The sequence below is a fragment of the Nyctereutes procyonoides genome, unplaced genomic scaffold (genome assembly GCF_905146905.1).
Source record: "Nyctereutes procyonoides isolate TBG_1078 unplaced genomic scaffold, NYPRO_anot_genome, whole genome shotgun sequence".
Taxonomy (NCBI): Eukaryota; Metazoa; Chordata; class Mammalia; order Carnivora; family Canidae; genus Nyctereutes; species Nyctereutes procyonoides.
The window spans coordinates 28,760,675-28,787,433 of NW_026575139.1; the positions used below are offsets into that span (position 1 = coordinate 28,760,675).

At 44.4% G+C, this 26,759-nt stretch overlaps 1 protein-coding gene across 3 annotated transcripts in view; it reads left to right on the forward strand.

Annotated features, from left to right (window-relative positions):
- The window catches only part of SLC8A3 (solute carrier family 8 member A3), a 142,008-nt gene that overhangs the window by 106,364 nt on the left and 8,885 nt on the right, over positions 1–26,759 (forward strand). For 2 of the 3 annotated variants that reach the window (XM_055303562.1, XM_055303563.1), the window contains exons 3-4: positions 19,314–19,417; positions 24,366–24,383. In XM_055303562.1, the coding sequence (XP_055159537.1) occupies positions 19,314–19,417; positions 24,366–24,383 (122 nt within the window). The remainder of the gene's footprint in view (positions 1–19,313; positions 19,418–24,365; positions 24,384–26,759) is intronic. The other variant, XM_055303564.1, reaches the window with a different exon arrangement.

Consider the following 26,759-nt stretch of genomic DNA (forward strand, 5'->3'; position numbering starts at 1 on the left):
TGGCCAAGGTCACACAGCTGTAAGCGTTAGAGCTAAGACTTTAACTCAAGTGTCTGGGACCCCAGAGTTTATGTGTTTTTCCCGCCATATCACATAAACAGAAGCAGGTGAGAGAGCTTGCTAGGTATAATGGACTTTTGGGGAAGGTCATATAACTAAGCTGAGGCCAGAGCTCCAGTAATTTATTCGATGAGATTAGACTTAATGTGATGGGAACACAGAAAAGAGGGAAGATATGTAGCTTCTACCCAAGCAGCCCCTATGTGTTCCTTGAGGGCTGAGGGGAACAGGAGGGAATGTTGGTGAGACAGCATTTTCTAGGTGCATGATGACACAGAGTGGGAGTGTTGGCCTTCATGATGCCCTAAAATGGATTTTAAACCATCCAACAGAGGGCATGACTAGGAGCTATAAACCAGAAAATGCTCACTGTGACTCACACCATCACTCATTCAGACATTTGACAAATACTTTTATTATGCACCTGATATGTGCTCAACTCTGGAGATATGGACACAATTAAAACAAGTACAGTCCCAGCCCTCCTGGGGCTCAGGACAGTGGAGAGGACAAATATGGAAATAGTTACACACTTGATTGATTCTTTACAACTATGACGTGGACAATGAGTACATAACAGAAGAACATCACCTTCCTGATGGTATCAGTGGAAGGGAAATACAGAAGCTCTTACAGAGGAAGAACAATCCAGTTGATTCATTTTAAAGGTGATGTGCATTTTCAAGGTGAACAGGAAGGCTATCCCAGTGGCTTAGCCTCGACCATGGGCCTGTGTGGTCAGTACACCCTGCAGGCCCATTCCCTGCCTTGCATATTCATTACAGTCATGAAGTCCATACAAACAAGGCTTTCAAAACTCAAAAAACTAGACCCAGATGAAATCTGACAGCAAGGAAATGTATCACATCTTCTTCTACAGCCCTTAGTATCACTGGCATGAAACTGAGTGTGTAGTATGTAGACGAGGTGAGCCAAGCTATGGTATTGGCTCCGGAAGGTTTGTGGGAGCAGCACTGGGAAAGTGCCTGTGTGTTAAGCAGGGGAAGGAGGGGAGGGAGAAGGCATCAAAGTGAATTTCTGTGGATCCAAAGCCTTTCCAAACTACCTGCAAGGCAGCCAATCTGGGGGCTGCTGTATGAATGAGTTAGAATTAGATAATATAATGTGTGTGGAGCCCTTTCGCTCTTCCGAGAAATGCTGTCTAAATACATAGTGTTCGCATCAAAGATAATGATACAGTACTCTATTTATAGTGCTCTGCTACCTACCTGCCAGCTCTTTCCCAGGGATGTGGTGCAGATGAATGGGCAGGATCTAGAGAGTGTGCTTTGAAATCCTTGATTAAAGGCCCTCCAGGCAGATGTAGAATTTTAAATGTATTATATTGCTGTCACTGTCGTTGTGTTTTCTTTTATCACCCCAGAGTGTCACTGCCTTCTGTTCCAGGTGAACAACTCTGCCTGACTGTTGCATGCCCTGAATGTCATCGGAAAGGCAGCAGCCCACAGATGTGCAGTATAAACAAACATGTTTTTAGCTGAGGGTTCCATGGGTGTTCTGGGCTGGCTCCTGGAAGCTGGTCCTTGCCCCTCTGCGAAACCCGGGCTTTCCCAAGCTTATTTTATTTCCACTGCTAGGGCAGAAGTGTGCACATGCCATGCTCAAAATGAGTACTGACTGCAAACCTTCTGGTCCTGAATAGGGTTGAGAGGTGGCAACTGGAGGAAGAACAGATGTGTGATGAGAGGGAGACAGACCCTCTTCAACCACCAAGACCAGTTAGGCCATCCAGACAGGCCACCAGAGAGAGGGAACACAGTCAGGAGAGGTCATTGACTGGGGGAGGCGGAGGAGCTCAGGGTGGAAAAGGAGCTTGAGAAATTGGCACTGATTGGGATGACAAGGTAAAAATCTTGCATCTCTGATAAAAGAAAAGGGTGTGGATGGGTGGGGGGTTGGGGGGGCTTGTCTGTTAAGAAGAATAGCCTGGATCAGGTAGGTGGAAGTGAATTCAAATGGTGCCTCCACTTACTTGACCTCTGGGGGAGAACTTCTCTAAGGTTGAGAAGTCTTCAGTAAGACAAATTAGTGCCTCCATGCAAACCTCCATGGCCATCCAACATTGGCCCTACCAACATGGCCCTATCCACCCTTAGAATGTCTCTTCATGAAACATTGGATGGGATGAAAAGAGGCAAATGAACAGCCTTGTTAGCCACCCTCTGCACTCTTGCCTCAGAGAAAAACAAAGAGCAGGGTCAGACAGTAGGAAAGTTTACTCTGAAAGGCATGCAGCTAACACTGGGGAAGCAGGTGCTGGGGAGGTATGATCACCATCTACAGATTTCCTAAGACAGGCTAAGCTCAATATGCAGTGTTGTGAAATGAGAAGTGGTGTTGAGATGCGAGCCCTCCCCAGGCATACACCTTTGTCTAGAATTGTTCCTCAGGCCAACCATGGAGTTCAGAAAATGCCTGCCTGGTCCCACACCAGCCCTTGTCAAACTCCCAACCATATCACCCTCTTATGACCTGATCCTAAGACTAGGAAAGGAGGAATCTTTTTACTGGTTGCTCTGGTTATTACTTAAACAGTGGACCTCCTTCTCTGGAGGAGGAAAGTAGCCCAGGGGTACCTGGCTGGCTTAGTCGGTTAAGCATCCAACTCAGGATTTTTGGATCAGGTCTTGATCTCAAGGTCCTGAGATCTAACCCTGTATCAGCCATGTGCTGGACAAGGAACCTGCTTGAGATTCTCTTTCCCTCTCCATCTGCCCCTCTCCACCTCCTTCTCCCTCTTCCACTCCGCCTCCTTAAAAAAAAAAAAAAAAAAGGAATAGCCCAGTAACCATGCTCTGATGGGAGTTGAGTTGTATGGGCAAGAATGGGGTCAAGGAGACCAGGCCACAGCTCTGCCACAGATCTCAGACCAGGATAAGGCTCTGCAATCAGGCCCTGGCCCAAATTCTGGCTCCCCTACTCAGGAGTATTCATTTATTCACTGAACAAGTATATAGTGGGTACCATCTCTGTGCCAGAGATAGTTCAGGTGCTGGCAAAGAGATAGTCACAGTTTCTGCCCTTATGGACCTTGTATTAGGTTGGAGGAAACAGACCATGCACAGATAAACAAATAAATAAGATAAAAAACAAACCAGGGTGATGTGATGGATGGTAGCTGGAGTCCAATCACATTGAGTGGACAAGGAAGTAACATAGAAGCTGACACATTTTGAAAGGACCTGGTCTTAAGAATATCTGGAGGAGGAAAGCTCTGGGCAGAGGAAGGAGCTGGGACAGAGCATCCACTGCCTTCATCCATCTGGAGGAAGAGAGGTAGACGGTGAGGGGTGGAGAAGCCAGGCTGAGTTTTGCAGGCTTGATCAGGTGTATGGTTTTAGAGCCCAAAGCCCAGCAGTCAGAGATGCCTGGGAGACCATTTGAAATGCAAATTCTTGGGCCCCACCCAGACCTCCTGAATCAGAAAGTCTGGGGATGGAGCACAGCATTTGTTTTATGAAGCCCTCTGGTTGATTTTGAGTACACTAATGTTTCAGAACACCTGGGCTACATTATGCAATTTTAATTTTACTCTTAAGTACAAGGAGAACTTATTGAGGGTTTAGGGAGGGAAATGGTGTGTTATGATTTTTTTAAACAAATTTTTTAAAGTTTATTCTGGCTGTAGAAAGGAGATTGGACTGCAACAGGGGAAGAGGAATGAGCTGGGTTGGGTGGCTATTGCAAGGGCCCCAGCCACATGTGACAGTGGTTTGGGTAGGGTGGTATGTCAGAGAGGAGAAGTGGATCAGAACTGACAAGGTCAGGGAGGCAGAGACAAGGGCCACAGAGAGCTGGCCACCATCTGTCCAGAGCAGAGTTCAAAGGTGATGTTCTCAGAGAGGATATTCCACCCTTCCCCAACCCCTCCTATTGTCTAAAAATAGGGAACACTGTGGAGATCTGGCCTGTCCCACAGGGCAGGTGCTTTCTCAGCTGCGGAAGGAAAGGTGAGGGAGAGACATGAGGAGGGGATGGACTCTGAAAGGCTGAGGAAGTTGGCTGGCTTCCTGGAAGGCTGACGTTGTTAGCTCTGGAGAGTGAAGTAGTAGCCTAACTGACATCTCTCACTCTCTCTCTCTCAATCACACACACACACACACACACACACACACACACACACACACACACTCTTACTGGTTGAAACAAGGATAGTGTTACTCCTATCATTACCCACAAAAACCCCAAGAGAGAAATAAGGCCTCTTGCCCTCTTTATATAAACTCAGAGAGAGTGGATGTTAGGGGGAAGATGGTAATTTAAGCCACAGAACTCAGACTCCAGTCTTTGCTTCCTGATGTTCTCTCTGTCACACCAGAAGGCACCAGATGACCACCAGAGTGGATTAGGATTAGGGGGAGGTGAGTCCCGGAAATCAAGGTTGGGCCCTGTCTTTATTTAAAATTGTTATATTTTGTTCATCATAGATTGTTGTATTAATTCTGACTTTTAAAAATATTTAAAATATTGCTTATCTGGATTACTGAGTTGTTTGGCATAACCTTAAATTTTGCACTTGTGCCTCACTTGCCTCACCCTGGTCCTGGCCCTGGATCCATTACTCTCTATTCTATCTCAGCCTCTTCCATTAACCATCAGCAGAACATCAGAACTTTAAACACAAAGCAAAGAGGATTTTCATTCCCCTCACCCTTGTGAAAATCTCAGCTTCTGCCTTTAGACTCTATTCTCTAAGAAGTTTGCCTACTATGTTCCTGATAAGATCGCCAAGTTCTGTGAAATTAGCAGTAGGCAAGGTTGTCACGTTAGAGGGGACGCAGTGCTCAGCACTCCTGCAGCTAGACGAGGCTAGGACTCAGGTGCTCTGGCTCCAACCGTTGACAGCCTGGGCCCCATTTTGTCTCTAGATGCTACAAAACAAGAATTTACCATTTGGCTGGTAGAAGGCAAGAACTGGAAAATAGTTCATTCAGAAGTCTCACAGGTAGAAATTTCTGACAAATCCTTTGGGACCTACAACATAATACACTCAAATGGTGACAATGGCTGACATGTGACCTGGCAACATTCCCCAACCCCAGGGGGGTGGCATTCCTGGTGACTTGTGTGTGAACATGTCACCCACTGCGTTGAGCAATGCTGCCTTAGTTTAGTCCCTGATTGATTCAGTCAAGAAGAGCTCTGTAGAATAAGCCAGTCTTCCATGTAGTTAAGTCTCTAATTGAAGATTTTCTCCACCCAGCCCAGAGATGGTAATCTTTCCCAAATTTGCTTTTCACTGGAATCTCTAGAAATTATCTACCAGCAGTATGGACTTTATAAGTGCTCCAGTGGACAGGAAATTAAGGTGCAAGTATGGAGTTTTGACAATGTCTGACTCACGTCCTTAGGAGCCGGTCCCTCTCTCTTCCTAATTATTAGAAGGTTTTTCTTGCTCCTGAAGTTTCATGTCTGTACAATATAGTCTTCTTTCCTTTCTGCTTGGATCACAGTCATTCTTAAAAACTGAGATGTCCAGAGGTGCCTGGGTGGCTCAGTCAGTTGAGCTTCTGACTCTTGATTTGGCTCAGGTCATGGTCTCAGAGTTGTGGGATTAAGCCCCATGTCAGTCTCCACACTCAGCACAGAATCTGCTTGAGATGCTCTCCTTCTCCCCCTGCCCCCCAACTTGCATGTGAGTGTGTATGTGGGGGGACGCACTTGTCCTCTTCTCTCTTAAATAAATAAATAAAATATAAAGAGAAAAAAAAAAAGAGATGCCCACCAGAGAGGGAAAGCAAGACAGAGAGACCCAACATCTCCAAAACTATGAATCAGATAACCAGTCATTTGTTCTCTTCAATGCTGGGAGCACACTTAAATAAAATGATTTTGTAGATTATGCTCATTGCTTTTCCAGAAAGAGGATTTATCAACTTCAAGACAGCAACCATTTATTCCCAGACCGTTGGTAGGTTTGTTTATTTGTTTGTTTGTTTGTTTGTTTGTTTGTTTCACTTTCCCTCTTGACTTAGAAGCAAGCGGGAGAGGGCGGCCCGGGTGGCTCAGGGGTTTAACGCTGCCTTCAGCCCAGGGTGTGATCCTGGAGTCCCAGGATCGAGTCCCGCATCAGGCTCCCTGCTTCTCCCTCTGCCAGGGTCTCTGCCTCTCTGTCTCTCTCTGTCTCTCATGAATAAATAAATTTTTTAAAAAAGAAGCTAATAAAAAAAAGAAGAAGAAGAAGAAGCAAGCGGGAGAGAATTAGAGCTGTGAATTCTTCTCCCTTTCTCAGACCTCACTCAGTTAAGGAGAGGCAGGGCAAACGAGAGGCCCCTATGGGGCCATAAATCACTGAGTCACATATAAAGCCTAAACCAGTTCCACTGCTATAAGGATTGGAAATTGAATTCCCTTTTGAGAATAACTGGGCAAGGCCCTTACAGAGACTACTTTCAAGACCAGGTTCTCCCACTAACCTAGAGTGGAGCTTCCTAACTCCCACTCCACCCCATCATAGCCTCATTCATGCCCATACACACAGTCAGGAATATGAAACACTCCCCACCATAGAGCAGTAAGGAGGGAGAAGAATCTTTATCACAGCCTAAAGAGATGAGAGCACTCTCGTCCTGGCAGACAAATTGGAATTAGACTCTTCATGAACACATTGATTTTCCATGTGTGTGAGCACACGCGTACTTACACATACATGATGTCATCTTTGCATGGTGGCCATGAGAAATAGTCAAGCTTAGGAGCCTCCTTGAGGTTTGTGGTATGTTCAGACCAAGACTGATTTGAGCTGCTCTGGCATGTAAGTTGATTCTTTCTATAGAGATAACAAATTTCCTAGAGTTTAATATTACCCCATACCTTCTGGAAATTCTACACAAGCAAAGGGAAGCAGCAAAAAGGAGGTTTTTCTGTACATGTTCACAAGATTCGTAAGAGCAGGAACGTACTTCTGATATATAATGAGCCAGTGTGTTCCAGGGGTAGTGAGTTGTGGCATTCCTTGGTCCTTGTTTTCTCCAAAGAAAGAACTCAGTTGAAAGACTCGATAAAGTAGCAAAGGTTTTTTATTTAGCAAAAAGTGACAGTACACTCCAGAGACAAGAGGAGCGGGCTGACTGAGCATGGGTGGCAGTGCGCTGAGCTTCTCATTGTTATTTTATGGTGGTTTATTTGGTCTCCTCCCTCCCATCTTGTTATCATTGTTCCCCCCATGGGTCTGCCTGGATTTCTTCCCCTTGAACCTTTTGTGCAAGTTTGTGTTAGTCGTCTTCCCATGAGCTGCTGAAGTGCAGCCCATGGGGTGGGGATGGGGGAGACAAACCACAATGCAAATGGTATTATAATGATAATTATAAGAGCCTCGGGGTTACTCACAGATGTGGTCTTTCTTAAGTGTGCATGCTCCAAAGTTGGGACTGTCTCTGTAGCCTCCTTCTTCTTCTCAGTCTGTGTTGAACTGCAAAAAGGGTTGGTCTAAGGGAGATGGTGTGGTCTCTGGGTAGACACCAGGTGGTCCCTTTGACTGTCTATTCATTGTCCTCCTTTCTTCCCTCCTGCTCATGTATCTAACCTGCTTACTCTAACAGGTGTAGGATGGGTGGATGGATGAATCAGAGACCATGTATCCAGTAAGCACTGAAGAGGAACCAGAGAAGGAAATGGAGGCAAGACATATTTTGAGCCCTTGAAATATAGCCTAGCTCAGGAAGCAAGATAATGACATATGAATGGAGCCAAGAAATGCATCAGGCAGTGCATGATTAGTTTGGTACAGTCGTCAGAACCTTGGGAACCCAGCATAGGTTGGATATGCAAGAACATCCTCCAGAGCTAGGTAGTACCTAGGTTCTATTTGAATGGAGTAAAGGGGCCCTGGATAGGTAGAGAGGAGGGCAGACTATCCCAAACCCCTTAGCATAGCTTATAGGGTGCCATATAGGGCTTATAGGCTTATAGCATGGCCCCTTATGTCTTTGACACTGCCTTTTCTCTGGACTCATCTATTCCCACTTCACCCCTCTCTCTTGGTGCTCTAGCTGAACTGAACTCATTTCATCACCTAGAAGCCACCATGTGTTGTGGTTTTTGTTTTTTTTTTTCCACCACCAAGCCTTTGCATAGGGCATCTTCTCTCTTTGGGAGACCCTTTCTCCCCCTTATGGCCTAATCAACTTGACTCATCATTCAGGCCTCTGCTGAAATATCCCTTCCTCTGATGAGGCTTCCTGATCTTATTCTGGACTGTGTGCCTCCTCAGCTCTATTCTTACCCTAGCATCACACTACACTTGACTGTAATTACTTGATTAATATCTGCCTCCCCGCTACACAGAAGACTCTTTGAAGTTAGAAATTTTTGCTTGAGAATAGTGTCTGCCATGATCAGGTGCTTAATAAATACTTGCTGAATGAAGTATTTTATTATGCAGTTTAATGCAATTTCATTAAGTAGTTTCATTATGCAGTGTTATCATTAGGAAGGAATGGATGGATGAGTTGATGGAATGATGGATGTGGGAGGTAAGGGCAAGAGGGAAAGAAGAAAGAAAGTCTCTAGGGTGAGCAGAAGTATGGCATATTTTGAGCATAATGAGGAAAATTGAAGTGTAGAGTTTGTGTGTGGGCAAGTATGAAAAGATAAAGTTGAAGAGATGGATGGATGGATGGATGGATAGATGTATGCATGGATGGACATTACAGAGAACTTCCAATTCCTGGGATAAAGGGTTCAGTCTTCATCCTATGAAAGAATGGAGAAAATAAAAATTTGTAATTTAAAATATTTCTACCTTGTAGAGTTGCCTTGCAAGTCATAATAGCCTTCAAAATGAAATGGGCCTATTTTAGAAGACTGCCTTTCTTAGAAATAAAAATTTCCTCACTTTGCCCTGAACTTTGGGAAACAGAGTGAGTGGCCCCTTTGGGGTTTTTGGTATCACTTTGCCTCTGACCATATCCTGAAGCCTAAATCTGTAATCATACAGTCATCTAAAGCATACTTTTCCCTTTAGCCACAGGTAAGAAGCTCTTCAGGCATTGCGGAAGTGGATGTTTGGGAGAGCAAATGAGTCAATCATGAGTTACAGTGCCCAGTTATGAACCCAGACATTCCAGAGTGGACAGAATGACTCCCAAGTCCTCAAGCACGTTGTGGATATGTGCCCATGGACAGGCCCAGCAGTCAATCTTAACTGACAGTAGAGACAAAATGTTCCTACATGTTGCTCATGCTCCTTCATACACACCTAAACACCCCTCCCTCCTCATTTGTGCCTTCTTGCCTGTTCATCTCCCACCTAACCACCCCCCCAAGTTGCAGAAAGTTCTTCAGTGAAATCCATCTCTCTGCCTTAGCCTGCCCCATATTCCTGTTGGTTCTGGCATTTGTGTGAAACAGTGAGTGAATCACACAAGAGTTTGCCAAGCAGGGCTGCTGCTTACAGTTGTGCAGGTTGTGCACTGCATAAAGACCCTTGAGTGGAAAACTACAAATCCAGCCAGTTCTTTCCATGCTGAGCCCAGCATCCTGATGCATTATTGTGCAAGCTAGAAGAAAGCACTCTGTCCTCACTGGGCTGTGCATCTCCAGGACTGTATCTCTTCTCAACTTTGCACAAAGGTGCTAGATAGCCTAGCAGTGGCCCTGCCATCGGGACAAAGTATTCTGATTACAAAATAGATAGGGCAAAACCATTTCAAGAGATCCTTTGGCTCAGTTCCTGACTTTGTAAGACAAACAAGCCCCCCATATTAGTTGTCTATTGCTGTGTAACAAGTTGTCATAAACTTAAAGGCTTAATACAATATCAATTTATTATCCCACAGTTTTGCAGGGCAGGAGTTAAGGTACGGAGTGGCTAAGTTCTCTGTGCAGGGTTTCAAGGCTGAAATCAAGACTGAATTAGGCTCCTGTCTGGAAGCTAGGAGGAAGTGTGGGCTTCCAGGGTCATTCAGGTTGTTGGCAGAGTCCAGTTTCATGTGGCTGTAAGACTGAAGGTCCCATTTCTGGCTGTCATTCAGAGACAGCTCTGCTACTAGAGACTGCCTGCATTCCTGCTTATCTTTAAACCAGAAACAACCCTTTAAGTCCTTCTCATGGTTCAGATCTCTGGCTTCCCCTTCTTGAGCCAGAGGAAGCTATCTGCTTGTAAGGGCCCCTGTATTTTCTCACCCACCCACATTCCTTTTAAAAGCCTTTGAGTTTTTTTTCCCCAAAGGCTTGTTTGGATAAACACATTCATACCTTACTTTAGCAGATCATTACCCATTTTGAGGAAACACTGGCATGGGTAAAATTATTTGTAAATCAATCAGAACCACCTTTTGTCATCCTAACGTCTCTTAAACATTTTAGTAGAATCTGACGCTGCCAGTCGTGTGCTGGAACTGACTACTACTGGTTCGTAAGAGCAGATTGTTAAATGTTTAGGAATTTACAAGTTGGTCATTAAATTTTAGTAGCTTGAGGGGCACCTGGGTGACTCAGTCAGTTAAGTGTCTGCCTTCTGCTCAGGTCATGATCCCAGGGTCTTGGGATCAAGCCTCACATCAGGCTCCCTGCTAGTGGGGAGCCTGCTTCTCCCTCTCCCTTTACCCCTCTCCCCACTCCTGCTCTCTTTTCTTAAATAAAAAAAATAAAATCTAATAAAACAAAACAAAACAAAAACTTAGTAACTTTAAATTGACTACAGTGGGAGTATTTAAACCATGGAAAGTATATACCCCAAATCAGAGTGCCTACCCCCTCCCCACCCCGAGAGAGCTGGTTTACCAGTATACCACTGGGTGTAGACCTTTATAGGTCATCTACTTGACTTTCTGTAGCATGCAGGAATCCTCTCCATGGCCATTTTCATGCATTGTCATCCTACTTTTAATACCACCAGGAATGGGGCAGCCGCTCCCTTATAAGCCAGTTCATCTTATTATTGTAACGGTACATGGTAAAGTAGAAGCCTGCCTCACTGCCAATGGCCTCAGTGCCTTGGAAGCAGCATTTGTGACAGCCCCAGAACCATGGGGGTGGAGGGGTATCATCTTCTGCAACAGACATTTGTCCTGTGGAACCACATATCAGATCTCACTTAGAAGCACAGTCCTTAGAGCCACACTGAGTTCAAATCCCAGTTCTGCCACTTATTTAGCTACAACCTTGGGCAAGTCTCTTAACTTTTCTGGGCTTCCAGTTCCTCATCTATAAAATGGAGGCAAAACTAGCATCTGCTTTATTGGTTATGGTGAAGACTTGGTGAGATAATACACACAGAGAGAACAGCACCTTGTCCGGCATGTTCCTAACTCACCAGTTTGTTGTAAGGATTAAATTACTTAATATAAGTAAAGTACCTAAATAGCACAGTGCCTGGGAGAAGGTAGTCACTATATAAATATTAGCAAATTAATTTGAAACATAGTTTGCAGACCCTTCACCATACTAGTTACCCTACTCTGGGTGTACTCCAATTTCCCCCACAAAATGCAGTGTCAGAGTGGACCTACTACCTCCAGCCCTTGGCTGAAATGCCAGCCTTTGATTCCAGCCTCCTTCTCTCTGACTGGCACAGCATTTGAGCAGCTGTCTGATTTTTCCCTAAGTTTTTATTAGAATCAGAGAGACTTCTCTAAAAAGTCTTGGGTCCCAGACCAACAGCATGGGTATATCCTGGCTGCTTGTTAGAAATGCAGGATCTCAGGCACACCCCAGACCCACTGAATCAGAATCTGCATTTTAACAAGATCCCAGGGGGATACAAATGCACATCAAAGTTTGAGAAGCACTATTTGGGGGGACCCTATGGACATCTTTTTCCAAGAGGAAATAAATAAGGGCATTCTAAACCTTTTCATGAGTCAAGGAACCTTTCCCCTAGACCTTGGAAAGGCTGTGGGGAGTGTCAGTGTCGGGCCCTCAGCGTGTGGTTGGAGGTGGGAGGGACAGAACATGAAAGACTCCTAACTCTGGGAAACGAACTAGGGGTGGTGGAAGGGGAGGTGGGCGGGGGGTGGGGGTGACTGGGTGGTGGGCGCTGAGGTGGGCACTTGATGGGATGAGCAGTGGGTGTTATTCTGTATGTCGACAAATTGAACACCAATAAAAAATAAATTTATTTAAAAATAAATAAATAAATAAACCTGGGGGCCTGCTGGTGCCTAATAAAGAAGACTACAAGAACCCAACACAGACATGTGAGGCTTCTGAAAGCTCCCACAAAAAACCTAACAGCTCCACTGCCAGCTCTGTCCCAAAGCCCCAGGTCAAGGAAGCTGTGTGAGCATTAGCTGGCCTGGAGCAGCCAGGATAAATTTAGAAACGATGAGAAAGAATCCTTCTTGATATGGTGAAGAGTCATTTAGTAGAAATCAGAAGGGAAGAAGTCACCAAGTCAGATTATTTAGAGATTACTTCCAGCAAGGGAGGGCCAAAGGGTTAGGAACCACCTACTCACAACACAGTGCAGAGGCAAATCCACTTATTAACTGAATTTCTGACCTGCTGCCTGAATTTAAATGGAGAATCCTGTAGTTCCTCACTGTGGCACAGCTTAGGAATGGCATCCAGAATTTATCCACCTGCTTGCATAAAATAAGCTGTAGGAGTAATAATGGAGAGGTGCTAAAATCCCAGCTCTGCTGTATGTGCTAGCTGTGTGACTCTGGGCAGGTTACTTAGCCTCTCTGAGAATTTGTTTTCTCATCTTTAAAGTGGAAGTAATAATACCTATGTTATATGACCGAAGTAAGGATGAAATAAAGTTCTCATGGTGTTGAGAATGTAAGTGTATGTATTATCTTAGGTCCCTTCCTTGTATAAAGGAATGTAGTATTCATCCATTCAACAAATAAATGCTGCTTCCTCTGTGGCTAAAAAAAGCACCTTTCCCTTCACAGGAACTAGAGAAGTTCCCTTCACAGGAACTACCCTGAGAACTAGAGGACTGGTTTGGAAATGGAATTGGGTGTCCTCAATACAAAGGAATGTTCTGAGAGGCCAGCCAGGCAGCCCACACATGGATTTCCTGATCCCTTTTGGCTTGTTGGTGGGAGATCTTCTGGGAGCATCCTTTCCAAGCAGTACAGCCCAATCTTAGCTGGGAACGCTGATGCTTTGATTCCTCCCTCAGCAGAAGGCTGGGAGGAGAAGCAGGGCAAGTCAAAAACCCCAGCCAAGCCCCATGCATTCAAGCCCAGCTTGTTGGAAAGCTCTCCCGTAGACAGACAAATGGAATAGGCTAATCAGCTGAGGGTGTCGTTGGATGACATTGGGCTTCTGGTCTCTTTGTCCCACTGGGCATCCTTTGGCATTCGATCAGAGTAGCCTTCAAAAAAATTTTTTATTGCTGTTCCTAATGAATTTTAACTGCAAAAAGACAGATGTGTTCTCAGGTGTGTTAGAAATTCACCTTGGGTTCTTCAGCAAGTAATGGTCGAGGGCCTCCTCCACACCAGGCACTAGGATGGAAAGGGCAAGTGAGACAGCTTCCCTGTCATCGTGGCCCTTACATTCCATTGTGGACAGACAGACAATAAACAAGTAAGTTAATAAACTAGCCAGCCAACTTCAGGCTGTGATTGGGGCAGTGAAGGGAACGAGCAAATGGAACCTGATGGAAGGTAACCCATGGTGGGGAGGTAGAAACCCAAGGAAGTAACATGGCCATGGAAGCCCCTCTCCTAGGAGGTAATGCCTATGTGGAGACCCAGAAGATGAGGATAGCACAGAACCAGGCACAGAGAACAAGCAAGGATGATGCCTTAAGTGGAAAGGAGCTTGATTTAAGGAACAGAAAGAAAGACCAGTGTCTCTGGGACTCCTGAGGAAGGGGGGAATATTATGAATGGAATCAGCAAGGTCACCAGTAGCTGGATTATGCAAGATCCTATAGGCCATGGTAAGGACTTTGTATTTAGTCCAAATGTAGGGGTGTATGGAACTTGAGTTGCATTTTCAATAGACAATCTTGTGTTCTTGGGGGGAATTGAAGGAGGGAGCAAAGGCAGAAATATCTCTTAGAAGGTTATTACCAACTCCAAAGGAAAGGCAATGTTGTTTTGATCTAGGTCTTGGTAGCAGAGGGAAGGATGGTCGCCAACTACATGTATGAGGGTGGAGGTGGGGTTGGGGGGAAGGATGAGGAAAAGGAAGTAATCAGGAGAGATTCCAGATTTGGATAGACCTGGAATCTATCCAATCTATTTAGTTGCTGTTGACTGAAATGAGGAAGAACAAATTTGGAAAGAGAACTCAAGACCTGGCTGGTGACTCTCATTTAATTTAAATATACCTGTGGCTTCATGTGCGGCCTGAGCAAAACTGAGGACTTCCTTGGTTTTTAAGAGCTGGAAAGGGTTTCTCTAGCTTTTAGGCAAGGTCCAAACAGATGTGATGCCTTCTGCATAACTGATCTCAGCAAGGAAGTCTCATACCCTGCCTCCTCCACTCATAACACCCTCTGCCAGTGGTTCCAGTTAGCTAACCTCCATTCCTCATGCCACTACTAATGTCTGTCCTCATTTCTGTCGTCCACTGAGTTATTGATGGCATCTCTTATTCTCTTTATCTGTTCACTAAAAATCACAAGCCCAAGTCACACTGTGTCTTATGACATGTGGTCTGTCCAGCCCGGAGCTTGTTGCTGACAGGGACACAAGGCTAGATTTTGAAAAAATAGGAGTTGCTGTCTATGCTCTCACCTTTAACGTCACATGTCCCTCACCTAACCCATTTGGGATGGATCATCCTGTATTATCCAGTTCTTTCTTGACCTGACTTCTGTTTCCAGCTTGTACCACCTCTTGCGCCACCAGTTCAATGTATTGATCTCCCCTTATTTTCTGACTTAATGCCTGGAGATGGTAAGATACCCTTATATAATACTCTCAAACCACCAGGGTCATATTACTCCATTTATTAAACACTTTCTAGGGATCATGCACCCCACCAAGCACTTCATGTGCATTATCTCATATAAGAATGCTCTGAATATTCATATTCCACTTTACAAATGAGACTTGAAAAGCTTTAGCAAGTTGCCCCAGGTCACTCAGCTAGTGAGAAGTGGAAACCAGATTTGACCCCAAGTCCTCAGTCTCTAGTATCACTGTTGCTGCTCTCAAGGAAGAGAGGCCAGAGAGGCCTTTCAGAGGTTGAACACTCAGCTTTCTGTGCTGGACAGCTAGCTTTTTCTATCATGGGAGTCGGTGTGGCCAGTGATGATGGCTTGGAGTCTTGAAATTTTGAATTTTGAAACAGTGGATTGGCAGGGGCCAGAGTGTATTAGTAACTACTATTAATTCACTTTGGGAGTGACAGGGCCACATTTGGTTGGTTCTAAGGGATCAGCAGTGTGGACAAAGGAACTCTGTAGACATCCAAGACTCTTAATGGTGACTTGGGAAAACTTGAGAGAGCAGAGAGGTTGCCCCAAGTCAGAAAGATATTCCTACTTTACATACTATAGATAGATGATAGATAGATAGATAGATAGATAGATAGATAGATAGATAGATAGATATAGCCTAGGGCCACTCAAGTCTGAGAAGGTACATGCAGCTGGACAGGACTCCTTGTGTGCGTCCCTCTTGAGGGGAGACTCAGATCTGTGCACAACCCTTTCAGCAATGTTGTACACCCTCTGCGAAACGCCTAGACTGGAGTCTGGTCCTGAAATGTCCCCATTACTAAGCAAACGTTGGGAGAGGCCCAGGTCCATCTTTGCTTTTAAAGCTCCTAGTGAGAGACAGATAGACAGAAAGAGTACACAAGAAGAAAAGAGTAAGAAAGAAAGAAGGGGGGGAGGGAGAAAGAGAAGGAAGGGAGAAAGAAAGGAAAGAAAAATGGAAATCAAGACTACTAAAATTGGTTTATGTTTTTCATTATTTAGTGAAACATATTTTAACATAAAAATACTCCAATTGAGGTAGTCATAAGGTCATTATAGGATTTATAAAATAACTGTGATTCAGAGCACCCTGCAGTTAATGGGATCCAGTCAGTGCACCCCTGTGGCTGCAGGGCTCATTTGTAGGTAGCTTTGTAGTTTCTGAAGCCCCTTGTGAATTACTAGAATGTGTGACTTGAGCCACATGGCCCTCCTGGCTTCTCCATGGTAGTCATGGCCACAGAGAAAGAGAAAAGTCCTTCTGTTTCCAGGCAAGATTGTTACAGGCCAACATGACCCCCATCTATGTCCTTTTCTATAAGATAAACCTTTCAGACCAACCCAACTGATTTCAATAGTCAAAACATTTTTTAAAAATTCATTATATGTATATTATTTCATTGTTCTCACAACCGCCCTCGGACACTGTAAGCATTATTTAACCTGTTTGTGTGTCAGTTACATTATTTGTCCAAGGTCACGTAGCATATCCAAGATTAGAACCAGAACCTTTGACTTTGCAGTCTTCGAGTCTGACCATGCCACAAAGCCACACGAAGCCTAAGTAGGAGGAGCCCAGTGAGCCTGAAAGGGAGCCTGGGGCAGTCCCTCTCCTGGGTGCCCCCGTGGGGGGGGCGCACTTTGACCTTTCTGGATCTTCTCACTGTTTTCTTCTCTTCCTGTTCCTTCTCCTGGCTGGCTTGCCACCCCCACCACTCTGCTCCTCGCTTATGATACTTATTTTTCCATCCACAGCAAAACAATTCCCATCAAGGTAATTGATGATGAGGCGTATGAGAAAAACAAGAATTACTTCATTGAGATGATGGGCCCCCGCATGGTGGATATGAGTTTGCAGAAAGGTGTAGTACCCTGTCCTCCACACTAACGTTAACGTTCTTCTCTCCTCTCCTCTTCTGGTTCTTCCTTTCTCCAAACTGTTTGTCTTCTCTTCCCCTTTCTTCTTCCTCTAATTCATGTCCCCTTGTTTTCTTTCTTGTTCTTTCTTTTCCTTTTTTTCCACCTCTCCTTCTCCTCTCTCTGATCCCAGCTCTTCCCTAACACCTGCCAGCCTGTCACATGGTATCCGTAAGAGGGATGTTCAAGAGGTAGTGGTAATTTTTGTGGGATGGAGAAATGGCTATGGGAAAAACACAAGACAGGGAGGGAGAGAGAGAGAGAGAGAGTCAGCCAGAGTCCAGAGTGTCATATATGGGGCTCTTTGCTTCTCGTGGATGGTGTCCTACACAGGAAAGAAAAAGATGACACAGCACAGCACCAGGCAGGAGGGCAACACCGGAGAACTGGCCCAGGTGCTCAGCACAGATTCCCATGGGGCAGCTGTTCTCAGGGCTAAGCTTATAGTCCCCAGACATTGGGAATCGATGTATTTGGATTTGGGTTCTATTTATGGTTCATCCCATTCCCCAGAGCAAGCCTTAGGAGCTCTCTTTCCTGCCATATTCCTGCTAGCAAGATGTGTTTCTCTCCCTGACCTTGATTGAGCTGAAAATATAGGTTTGAGTTTCAGGTCTAGGTCACAGACCTACCTGCTGGACTCTCTTTTCCCTGCAAAGAGCATCTAAGTGTGGTGGCAGAGCGAATAGTGGGAGAGGGGATTCTAACTTGAGTGGGAGCTTTCCCAAGAGATCACAGAATTTCTCAGAGTCGATGGAGCCTTTGCCTTCAACTTAAACGACTTCATACACCCCAGACTTCCAACAGGCAAGTCAGAACATCCTCTTCTGGATACATCATCTGTGTAAAGGGGAGCTGTCAGTATTTGGGGGGGGCAACGTTCCTTCCCTAGCAAGGCCATCAATCATGTCCCTCAGGCCATGCCCTTGGTCACAGAGCACCCCATTCCCAACGCACAGCAGAGTCCCTGCAAGGGAAAAACTGGCTCCATCTCATACTTAGCCCCAGGTTCCAATATCTAGGGCCTAGAGAGAAGTTCCTAGAAAATTCTTGACAGTCACTTACTTTCATCTTTTGTCTACTGAGGGCAAGGTATGTAAAGGTGTCCAGAAATAGTGCCAAAAAGGGTAATCAAAAATGTACTCCTGAAACACACACACAAAACACAAATGCACAGCAAATCTTGTGTCTAACAAACCACCTCAGATCAGTCTACCTGATAGATCGCAAAGCTGAGTATGTCTTTAGAATGAAAGAGGAACATCAGAGGTTCTGATTAGACATTTTAGTCATTGTTTGTTAGCACCTCTTTGTCCTTTAGAGAGCATTTAGGTCCTGGGCCAAAAACAAAGTAAGCAAGAAATACCAATCATGGCTCCCTGCTGGGACCCACCAACCCCACTGTGGTTCCATGAAGGACCAAGATGGGGATGATCCAGAGCCCCATAGCAACGTCTCTAATGACAATTGGCCTGAGCCAGCCTCATGCCAGTCTCTGAAGGGGAGTGCTTTTCAAGGAAATTTTGCTTCCCTGGATGACTTGTTTTTAAAAGACACTAAGCTTTGTTGAGATACCCAGAAATGAATAGAAACCTCCTTCACCATTTTCACCAGATCATCAGCATTTAAGTAAGCCAGCCCTGGAACATATCACCCCTATATGATAGAAGTACAAAGGTGATTTAGAATTTGATGACTTATATCATTTTCTTTACATTTTCCCAGGAGTGCATCAGCTGTAATATTGAAGGAGTCCTATATCATACTATGGTTAACACATACTTATTTTAGATCCCACCACCAAAGCCCTGAGATAAAGAATGACAAAGATAGTAGGATTCTGCTTTCCTTTCTCTCTCTCTCTCTCTCTCTCTCTCTCTCTCTCTCTCTCTCATTTTCCTTCCTCATAAACACTTTAAAATTTTTCTTTATGAGGTACACATAAGTGAGTATAGATACAAGGAAGTGAAACGAGCTCCTAGCTAGATATTATTGACCTATTTCCTGTTGTAGAAGGGTCCTGGATCATTCCAGGTGGGCTGGTAGTTTACCTGCTTCCCAAAGAAATGCCAGTTATCATGTGACACCCAATGGAATGTGCTGCCCCACTCACTTCCTACTAAGCATCTGCAGGATCTAAGCTGACTCCTCCCCACCATTACCCACCTTGTCCTTCCCCTTTCCCTCCTGTCCTCCTAGAATCCTTCCTTTACCCACTTTTCCTTGCCTCCTGGCTCCCTTTCCTTCACACCCATAAGGAAACTACAACCAAGGAGACAAGAAAAGCTGAGACCGTTTTTGTTTTTTCTGTTTTTTTTAATATGAGAAAAATCAATCCACCATAGTCCTGTCAAATGGCACCATGGCGGGACCGGGCTGCATGTGCCAGGAGTGACGGGGAATGATTTTAAAGGCTGTGCTCCAAATGTCCAAAAAATCTACCGACCCAGTCGACACACTCTCTCTCTTGTTGTCCCTACAGGAAAACCATAAGGGTTAAAATAGTAGATGAGGAGGAATACGAAAGGCAAGAGAATTTCTTCATTGTCCTTGGTGAACCGAAATGGATGGAACGTGGAATATCAGGTGTGAGATTCTTTAAAAAACAAAACAAAATAAGACAACAACAGCAAAAAGAAAGAAAAAAATTTAAACTGAAAAGCAACAGCAACAAAAAGCAACTCTGTTTTTTCTCCCCCCATTTTCTTCCCTTTTCCTTTTTCCTCTTTTTTGACCAACGGACTTTTTTATTCTTTTCCCTCCTGTATTCTCGCTCTCACCCTGTTTCGGTGTCATCTCTGCCTTCTTAGCCTTAGCCGATTCCCCAGTCCTCCTTTCCCACCTTCTGGACAGCGCTGCAGCCTCAACTCCTCATTACCCTACTGAGTTACTTCCTTCTGCCTTGTGCTCCAATGATCTGATTACCACCGTCCCCTGCATTCTTCCCCACAGCCCCCACACATACATGGAACCTGTAAATGTGGAAACTCCTTGGTGGGTGGGGAGGAGAAGAAAAAGAAAGGAATGTGATGCCATGCATGTCTGCCCCTTCCCTGCCTTCTTCCCCTCCCACCCCTCACCCTCAAGCCTGGATTGAATGGGGAAGGGTCTGGGATGGGGTCTGGGGCCCATGTTGCAATGATGCTTTGACAGTTTTCTGCTGCATTCCCCAACCTTCCATGAGTGCTTGGCAGGCTATACACTTGCAGAGTGGTTCATAAACCCCTCTTCCCTTCATAGAGGTAAGTGTTTTATCTGACTATTTCACAGTTGGGGAGACCATGGCATGAGAAGGTATACCAAGTGTCAAAGGCCACAGCTTCTGAGACAGAGCTGGCTTCTGAGGTAGTCATATGATCTGGAATCCTTAACTAGTCTTTCTCCCCTTGACATCCACCCCATCTCACTTTACCTTTATTCCTAGCCCAAGGTAGGGAACTTTATTCAGGCTACTTTAGGACAATGCAATGCCTAAAGCAGAAAATTGGGAGTCTCAGAAAGAAAGCAGTAGTTCCAGGTATGAAAATCTCCCCAGCCAGAAGGCCCTGGGAAAAAAAAAAACTGACATTGGGCAGTCCCAGAGTATTGATTTATGGGTTTTCGAATAGGAGAAGGGCCTCTAAATGGTGTTGGTGTTGATCCCTGAGAAACTATATGGTTCATGGAAGCCTGCCAATAGGTATATCACCCAGATCCCAAGGTAACCCTCATCCCACACCAGAGGAGTGGCCTCATCTCCTCCCTTCCTCAAGACATGCATCTTGGAATACCTGCTAGGTTTCCATTCCCAAGGGACTGATTATGTTGCAACCAAGGAAGATGTAAGGAAAGATTTCCTCCTTTGAAGAAAATGATTGGAAACTACTACTTCAAAGGTGCTGGAGGAATGTATGTGGGAATGAAAAAGGGTGCTTTTGGGCAATACCAAGAGAAGGACATTCACACTCCCCTTCAGGAGAGATATGCTCCTGGGAGCCTCATGGAGGATGGAACAGTGAGACCCACTTGTTTGTCAAAAAAGGGTGATTATTCTGCAACTACTTCACACTCACATGACAAAGAGCAGCGTAAAGCCTTTCATTACAGGACAGATCTAAGAGATTCAGCAACTATACTCCTAAAGGCTTATCAACAGGTATGATGGATCAGTTCTCACTGTCTTCTGGGGACTCTCTGCAGATCTGACCAGTTCTGTGTCCAGCCAGGTCTGGATATGCCTAGTGTTCTAGAGGCAAAAGCCCTCTCCATCTTCCATTACTCATCCTCTTCTTGCCACCTGATAGGATGTCTCCATGAGCCTGACTGCCAGAGTGCAGGGGAAAAAAATCTCTAGTTCCATTGTTTAGATTGTTTCTGCCAGTCCTCCAGTTACTACCACTGAGAATATTCTCAGAAATGGTCTCAACACCTGCCCTACCTCATTCCCACCTTCCCTGTGCATTTACTCCACATTTTCATGATTGGCTGGATGCAGCAGACACCCAGGGCCATTGTAAACTAGTTTTATCAATTTCCACAGTCTCTGCTACTAAGGTGCAAATGAAAGCAGCACAAAAGATCATTCAGGATAACTGGAAAGAAGGCAGTGGCTCTAGACAAGAAGAATGGGTTGAAAGTCCAACCATGACTCTAGTCCATCAGTAAAGAGGCATCCTTTTTCTTCTCTGCCTCCCCATAAATCCTGATCAACAGCAGGACAGGGAGTGACCTAAGATACATCTTAAAGAGACTTGGCCAAATGCAAATGCCTTTGGCTACTCCCCTTTTGAGAACACCCCCCCCCCTTTTTTACTCTGGACTCTTTGTCCAAAGGAGATGTCAGCAAAGTCCTGGTATGGCCTAGTCCTGGGGAGTGAGTAGGTGAGGAGGCAAGGATCCTCCAGGTCTTTCCGGTGACCAAGATGCCAAGATGGAAGATGCCAAGAGAAAATATGTGCATTTCCTGACCTTCTGGTCTGTTGTCTATTTTCAGTTTCTTCAGATCTTCCCATATTTTGGCATTAGACCATAGGGTGAAAGGTCATACAACTTGATTATCTAGACTCAGGATCAAATGAAAACCCATCCTGATTTTTAGAATTCCCTGCTGTTCTCAGAGTGAGAAGCTATACAGTGGAAAGCTTTTCATTATCACTGCTGCATGGGAGAGTCTTAGGCATTCAGAACAGCATATACTCTGCATGGTCAAAATGACAATTGTGTTATCAAAAAAAAAAAAGAAAGAAAAGAAAAGAAAAGAAAAGGACTATATTTGAAACAGCAGATTCTATTCTTAGCAAACAAAACAGACTTTAGAGGTGAGATTAAATGCTCTGAACAAGCAAGAAGAGGGAAAAGGGAGGATGAATAAGAAACATGGTTGCCCTGGCATAGAGTAAGTGCTGGAGTCCAGAAGTAGACATCTGAGAACAACACTTAGCAGCATGACCAAGGCTGTTGGTTGGGCCTGGACACTGGGAACCTCATGTGGAAAGGAGAGCACCCCCCAGTCAGAGGGCTTGTTTGTGCCCCCTCTTACCGCATCAATGGGCTCACCCTGACAAGCTGCCCAGATGCTTCCAATTACTCACAGAGCTATGCTATTTCCTGTATGTCCCTGGGGTGTCTGAGCAGGGATAAATGATGCTCACCTGACCCTGGGGATCGATACAGGGGAAAGTTCAGCTGCAGATTCTCTCATCAGCAGCAGCAGGAAAAACACCCTGGAGGTATTATGTCACTCAGAATTGGCCTATCTGGATCTCACTGACCCATCTATAACTGCTAAGTGGAAAGTCTCATATTCATGTAGACAATGGCCAGAGAATGGTACAATACCAGCTGACTGCAAGCCCTCTCATTGTGATAGAAATGATTCTGGTGTTGGGAGGTACTTCTGAGTGAAAACCAGGGCAGCAGTGATCTTTCTAGAAGAGCTTCCCCTTGTCTGGCCTATCTGAGTGCACCGATGTATTTGGGTTTCTGGTTTCCCCTGGAGCCCGGTTGAAGGCCAGGAGGGGCTCTGCTTTCATGAAGATCCATAGAAGGAGCAGAATGAACAAGCTCTCTTGCTATATCTGTCTATCTATCTATCTATCTATCTATCTATCTATCTATCCATCTATCTATCATCTATCTATCTATCATCTATTTATCTATCTATCTACCTATCTCAATGTAGCAAGGAGATTCACTCATCAATTACCCCCTTGGAATTCCATATGGGAGAAACCAGAAAAAGTCAACTGCTGTTTGCCCTGCTTATTATATACCATAAAAATTCTCAATCCATACATGTCATCAGTGGTTGTAACTGTGAGATGATGGATCACAGGCCTGAGTTGCATTCTTAGAGATTTTCAAAAGAAACAATTTACAGACACCACTCCTACTCCTTCCTTAGCACCTCAGTCACCAGCTGTACTAGGAATATGTGGTGGGATGTTCCCAGCCTTTTATTTGACAAGAGCCAGGGAGTACAGTGCTGTACTAAGACACCATTGAGAGGAAGATGTGGTGTATCACAAGAATCTTTTAGCATAAGTACAAATTCAGGGGCCAGGGATACCCTGTGTTAGGTCCATCTAACCCAGCTTCCCAGTCCATGTATGGGCCTTGTTATTTGTCATCTCCCACCTACAAATAGCTTTCTGTATGGCAGTTTCTCTGGTACAGAATACCTGGGCTCTATTTAGCCTGTCCTTTCTGGAACAAAAACACCACCACCCAGAGATGCAGCACCACAGGATCTATTAAAAAAATACAATTGCCGAAATAGGTGGCAAATAACAAACTTCTACTGAACATCTACTAGTTGCAGTGACTTCACTAGACACAGGTGATACAAAATGGTAGGAGTCCATGGCCCTAACCTCCAGACTATATCTATAAAAAGAAAATATTTTGCAGAAATTACCTTTTCACGAGGTCCTTCTTTGAGGGGAACTCAAAGTTCTGGCCCATGTTGTAACTAGAAAGCTATTTGTGGCCATGAAAGTGTTATAGGTACTGGGAAGCTAAGTATGATCTGGTTATAAGGTTGGGGACAGAAGGCTGTTCCACTCTTGTAGGCCACTTCTCAGGACCCTAAACTGTTATTCAAGCCCCAGGGTCATATTTGCCACTGATAAACTGGCAACTCTATACAGTTTTCATGGTAACTGGATCCTCAGTCCTTTACAGAATGAATATGATAACCTCATTCCTTAAAAGATCACAAATGACCAGCTGTGTCCCTGCTCCACTCACATGAATTCCCCCATCTTTATTCCTTCTCCCCTAGCCCCCAGAGTTGCAGGCAAGGTGTGGAGGAAGTCAGGCTGCAGGGCTCTGGTGTTCACCAGTCCCTCTAGTGGCTCATACCTCTTGCTGCTGCTGCTGCTGCTGTGCATGCTCCAAATGCTGCCTTTTGCATGTGGCTGCATAGCTCTCACCCACTAAGCTCACTGCTTTCCTTTTCCTGCTGCAACCACAAAGCCTGGGGATACTTTCAAGATGGGACCTTAATGCTCTTTCCTTTTCTTTCTTCCCTTGTCTGGTATCCATTTGCAAACAGCGCTCCTGTTGTCTCCAGGTAAGAGGTGTCTTGCCCCCTCTTTTCTACTTCTTGCCAGTGCCATTATTTAGTTTAAGACCAATGTCCTTTGATTTATTTAATAGGAACTGCGGGCTCAAGCTAACCTGACAAGTTCTTCTAAGGACTGAGAGGTTTATTTCCCCACTTGAAGTAATTGTGAGGAAGTAGACAATTCTTGAGCACCACTTCTGTCAGCGGATGTGGGTAAAGGCATAGCTGGTCCTCTCTGGGACCAGGAAGAGAGTTGAAACTTACCAAAGAGTCAGTGGGTCAGAGACTTCTCCTGAGTCTTGATTCATCTGTCATCTCATGTTGTAGGGTAAGAGAGAATGAGAGTCAGGGCTGAATCTCCTGATAGGGTCATGATGGGATTTGAAAGAAAATACTTCAAGAGAACCAGAGAAAAATAACCGGGAGCTGCTGTAAGAACATGAAAAGCAATTTTTAAAGAATCTGGAATTTTACTGATCCTGGAGATCTTCCATCTCATTACAGCTGAGACCTAAATTGCTAGAACTTTGGTTCATTTGTCATTGACCCTTGAAGTCATATGTGCCATGAACAAGACGAATTAGGATATTATGGGTGGTGGGGACAATTATCTGGCTGAAAATAGAAATTTTGGAGAATTTATTTTGGACTTACTCTCATGAAGAATCTAGGTTCTATTGTAGGACATACACCTTTGAGAGTATGCTTGCATCAGTAGATTCAAATCATAAACAACATTTAACTTTGTGAGCAGATAGGAAAGCCTTTCCAGCATATCAGCAATACTATAACTCTCAGTGCAGGCAGAGTGAACTATATAAGATGTCTCGGTTTAAATTAAAATAATACTTTAATTTCATCAGCTCTTTGAACATGTAAAAAAATTTAAGAACATTTGAGAGAAAAAGTATCTTACAGAATTCACGAGTATTCAAAATTACATATGGGCTGTACCCTGGTCTTGAGAAGGGGCAATATATATATTAAGGACATCTACCTCCCTGGAGCCTTTAAACAACAATAAAAATAGGTAAACCTCTACTTTTTTTCTTTCTGAAAAAAAAAATGACTCCAGCTTCCTTGATCACTTGCTTTGTCTTTATACCAAAAGGATAAGAACTGCCTCTGGCCCCAGATATTCTACTATTCCCCCAGGATATTAATGCCATAGCACTGGGAGTTCCTTCACTTCACTTATCTTCTTGACTGGGAAAGTATACGGGCTTCTTTGTTCCAACTCTTGCTTCTCCTCACCCCCACCACCACTAACACACATATACACAGAACAAAGATGGTGATATGGTTTCAGCATTCTTGTACTTTTAACATATTTGCAAAAACACCAATAGAAGCTAAAATAGGAAAAGAAGGTATCGTTTTCTAGATCTTTCAGTCTGTAAACTTCTAATCTAGAACCCCAGGATTAGACTTAAGACTCATTAGAAATCTAAAATTCTTGTTTGAACTTTCCTGGATGGACAGGCAAACATGATTAAGAATGCCTGGTGGTGAAAGACGGAGAGTAAATATATTCCTTCTGAGCTATACCACCAAATTCAGGGACCTGAGAGTGAGAGCACTAGCTGCATCACCCCATTTCTTTCTGAGGATACCTGTAGGATATTCACGGAAATCTATTCTTCTCTGGCCTGGCAAACTCTTTGTTCTTCCAGTATTTGTTCAATCTTTCATCCTATTTGTAGTCTCTCTCTCTTTCTCTTTTTCTCTCTCCCTCTATCCCCACACCCCCCTCCTTTCTGACATCTGAGAGTTTGTTCAGTCAGTCCCAATATCAAAATCACCTATCATTTATTCTCTTCGCTTGAAATTCTGAGGAGTTACACAAGTTCTCAGAATCATTATGGTCTTTTATGGACTTGTCACCCTCTCAAGAAATTAATTTGAACATAAAGGAATGAACATAACAACAATAGAAAAAGGCAGAAATTACTACCAAACGAAGACACTAAATCAGAGTTGATTTAAAGGCATGTGAATCAATCTCTTAATCAATATATATGGAGTACCTCTGTGGGGCTGTGGGAGATCCAAAGATAGAGGATTTGTCAAAGAGATTTTTGCAAAAAGCTAGATGGAAAAACTGACTGTCACCACAGGAGTGGACAGGTCAGTAGGTAGATCAATATCCTGCCAGGTGGATATAGTGCCAGATTGATAACTAGACAAGGGGTTAGACAGGTACATTTATATGTCACTGGAGAGCTCATTATATTTGTATAAAGTTCTTGTGGCACATGTAAAGTATGACATGAGGGAATCAGGGAGGGAGAAGTAGAATAATACTGTCACTACTAGGATAGCCAATATGGTGCAAAAACCTACAAGTAGAGGGAAAAAAGTATCCTTGCTTTTAAGAAATCT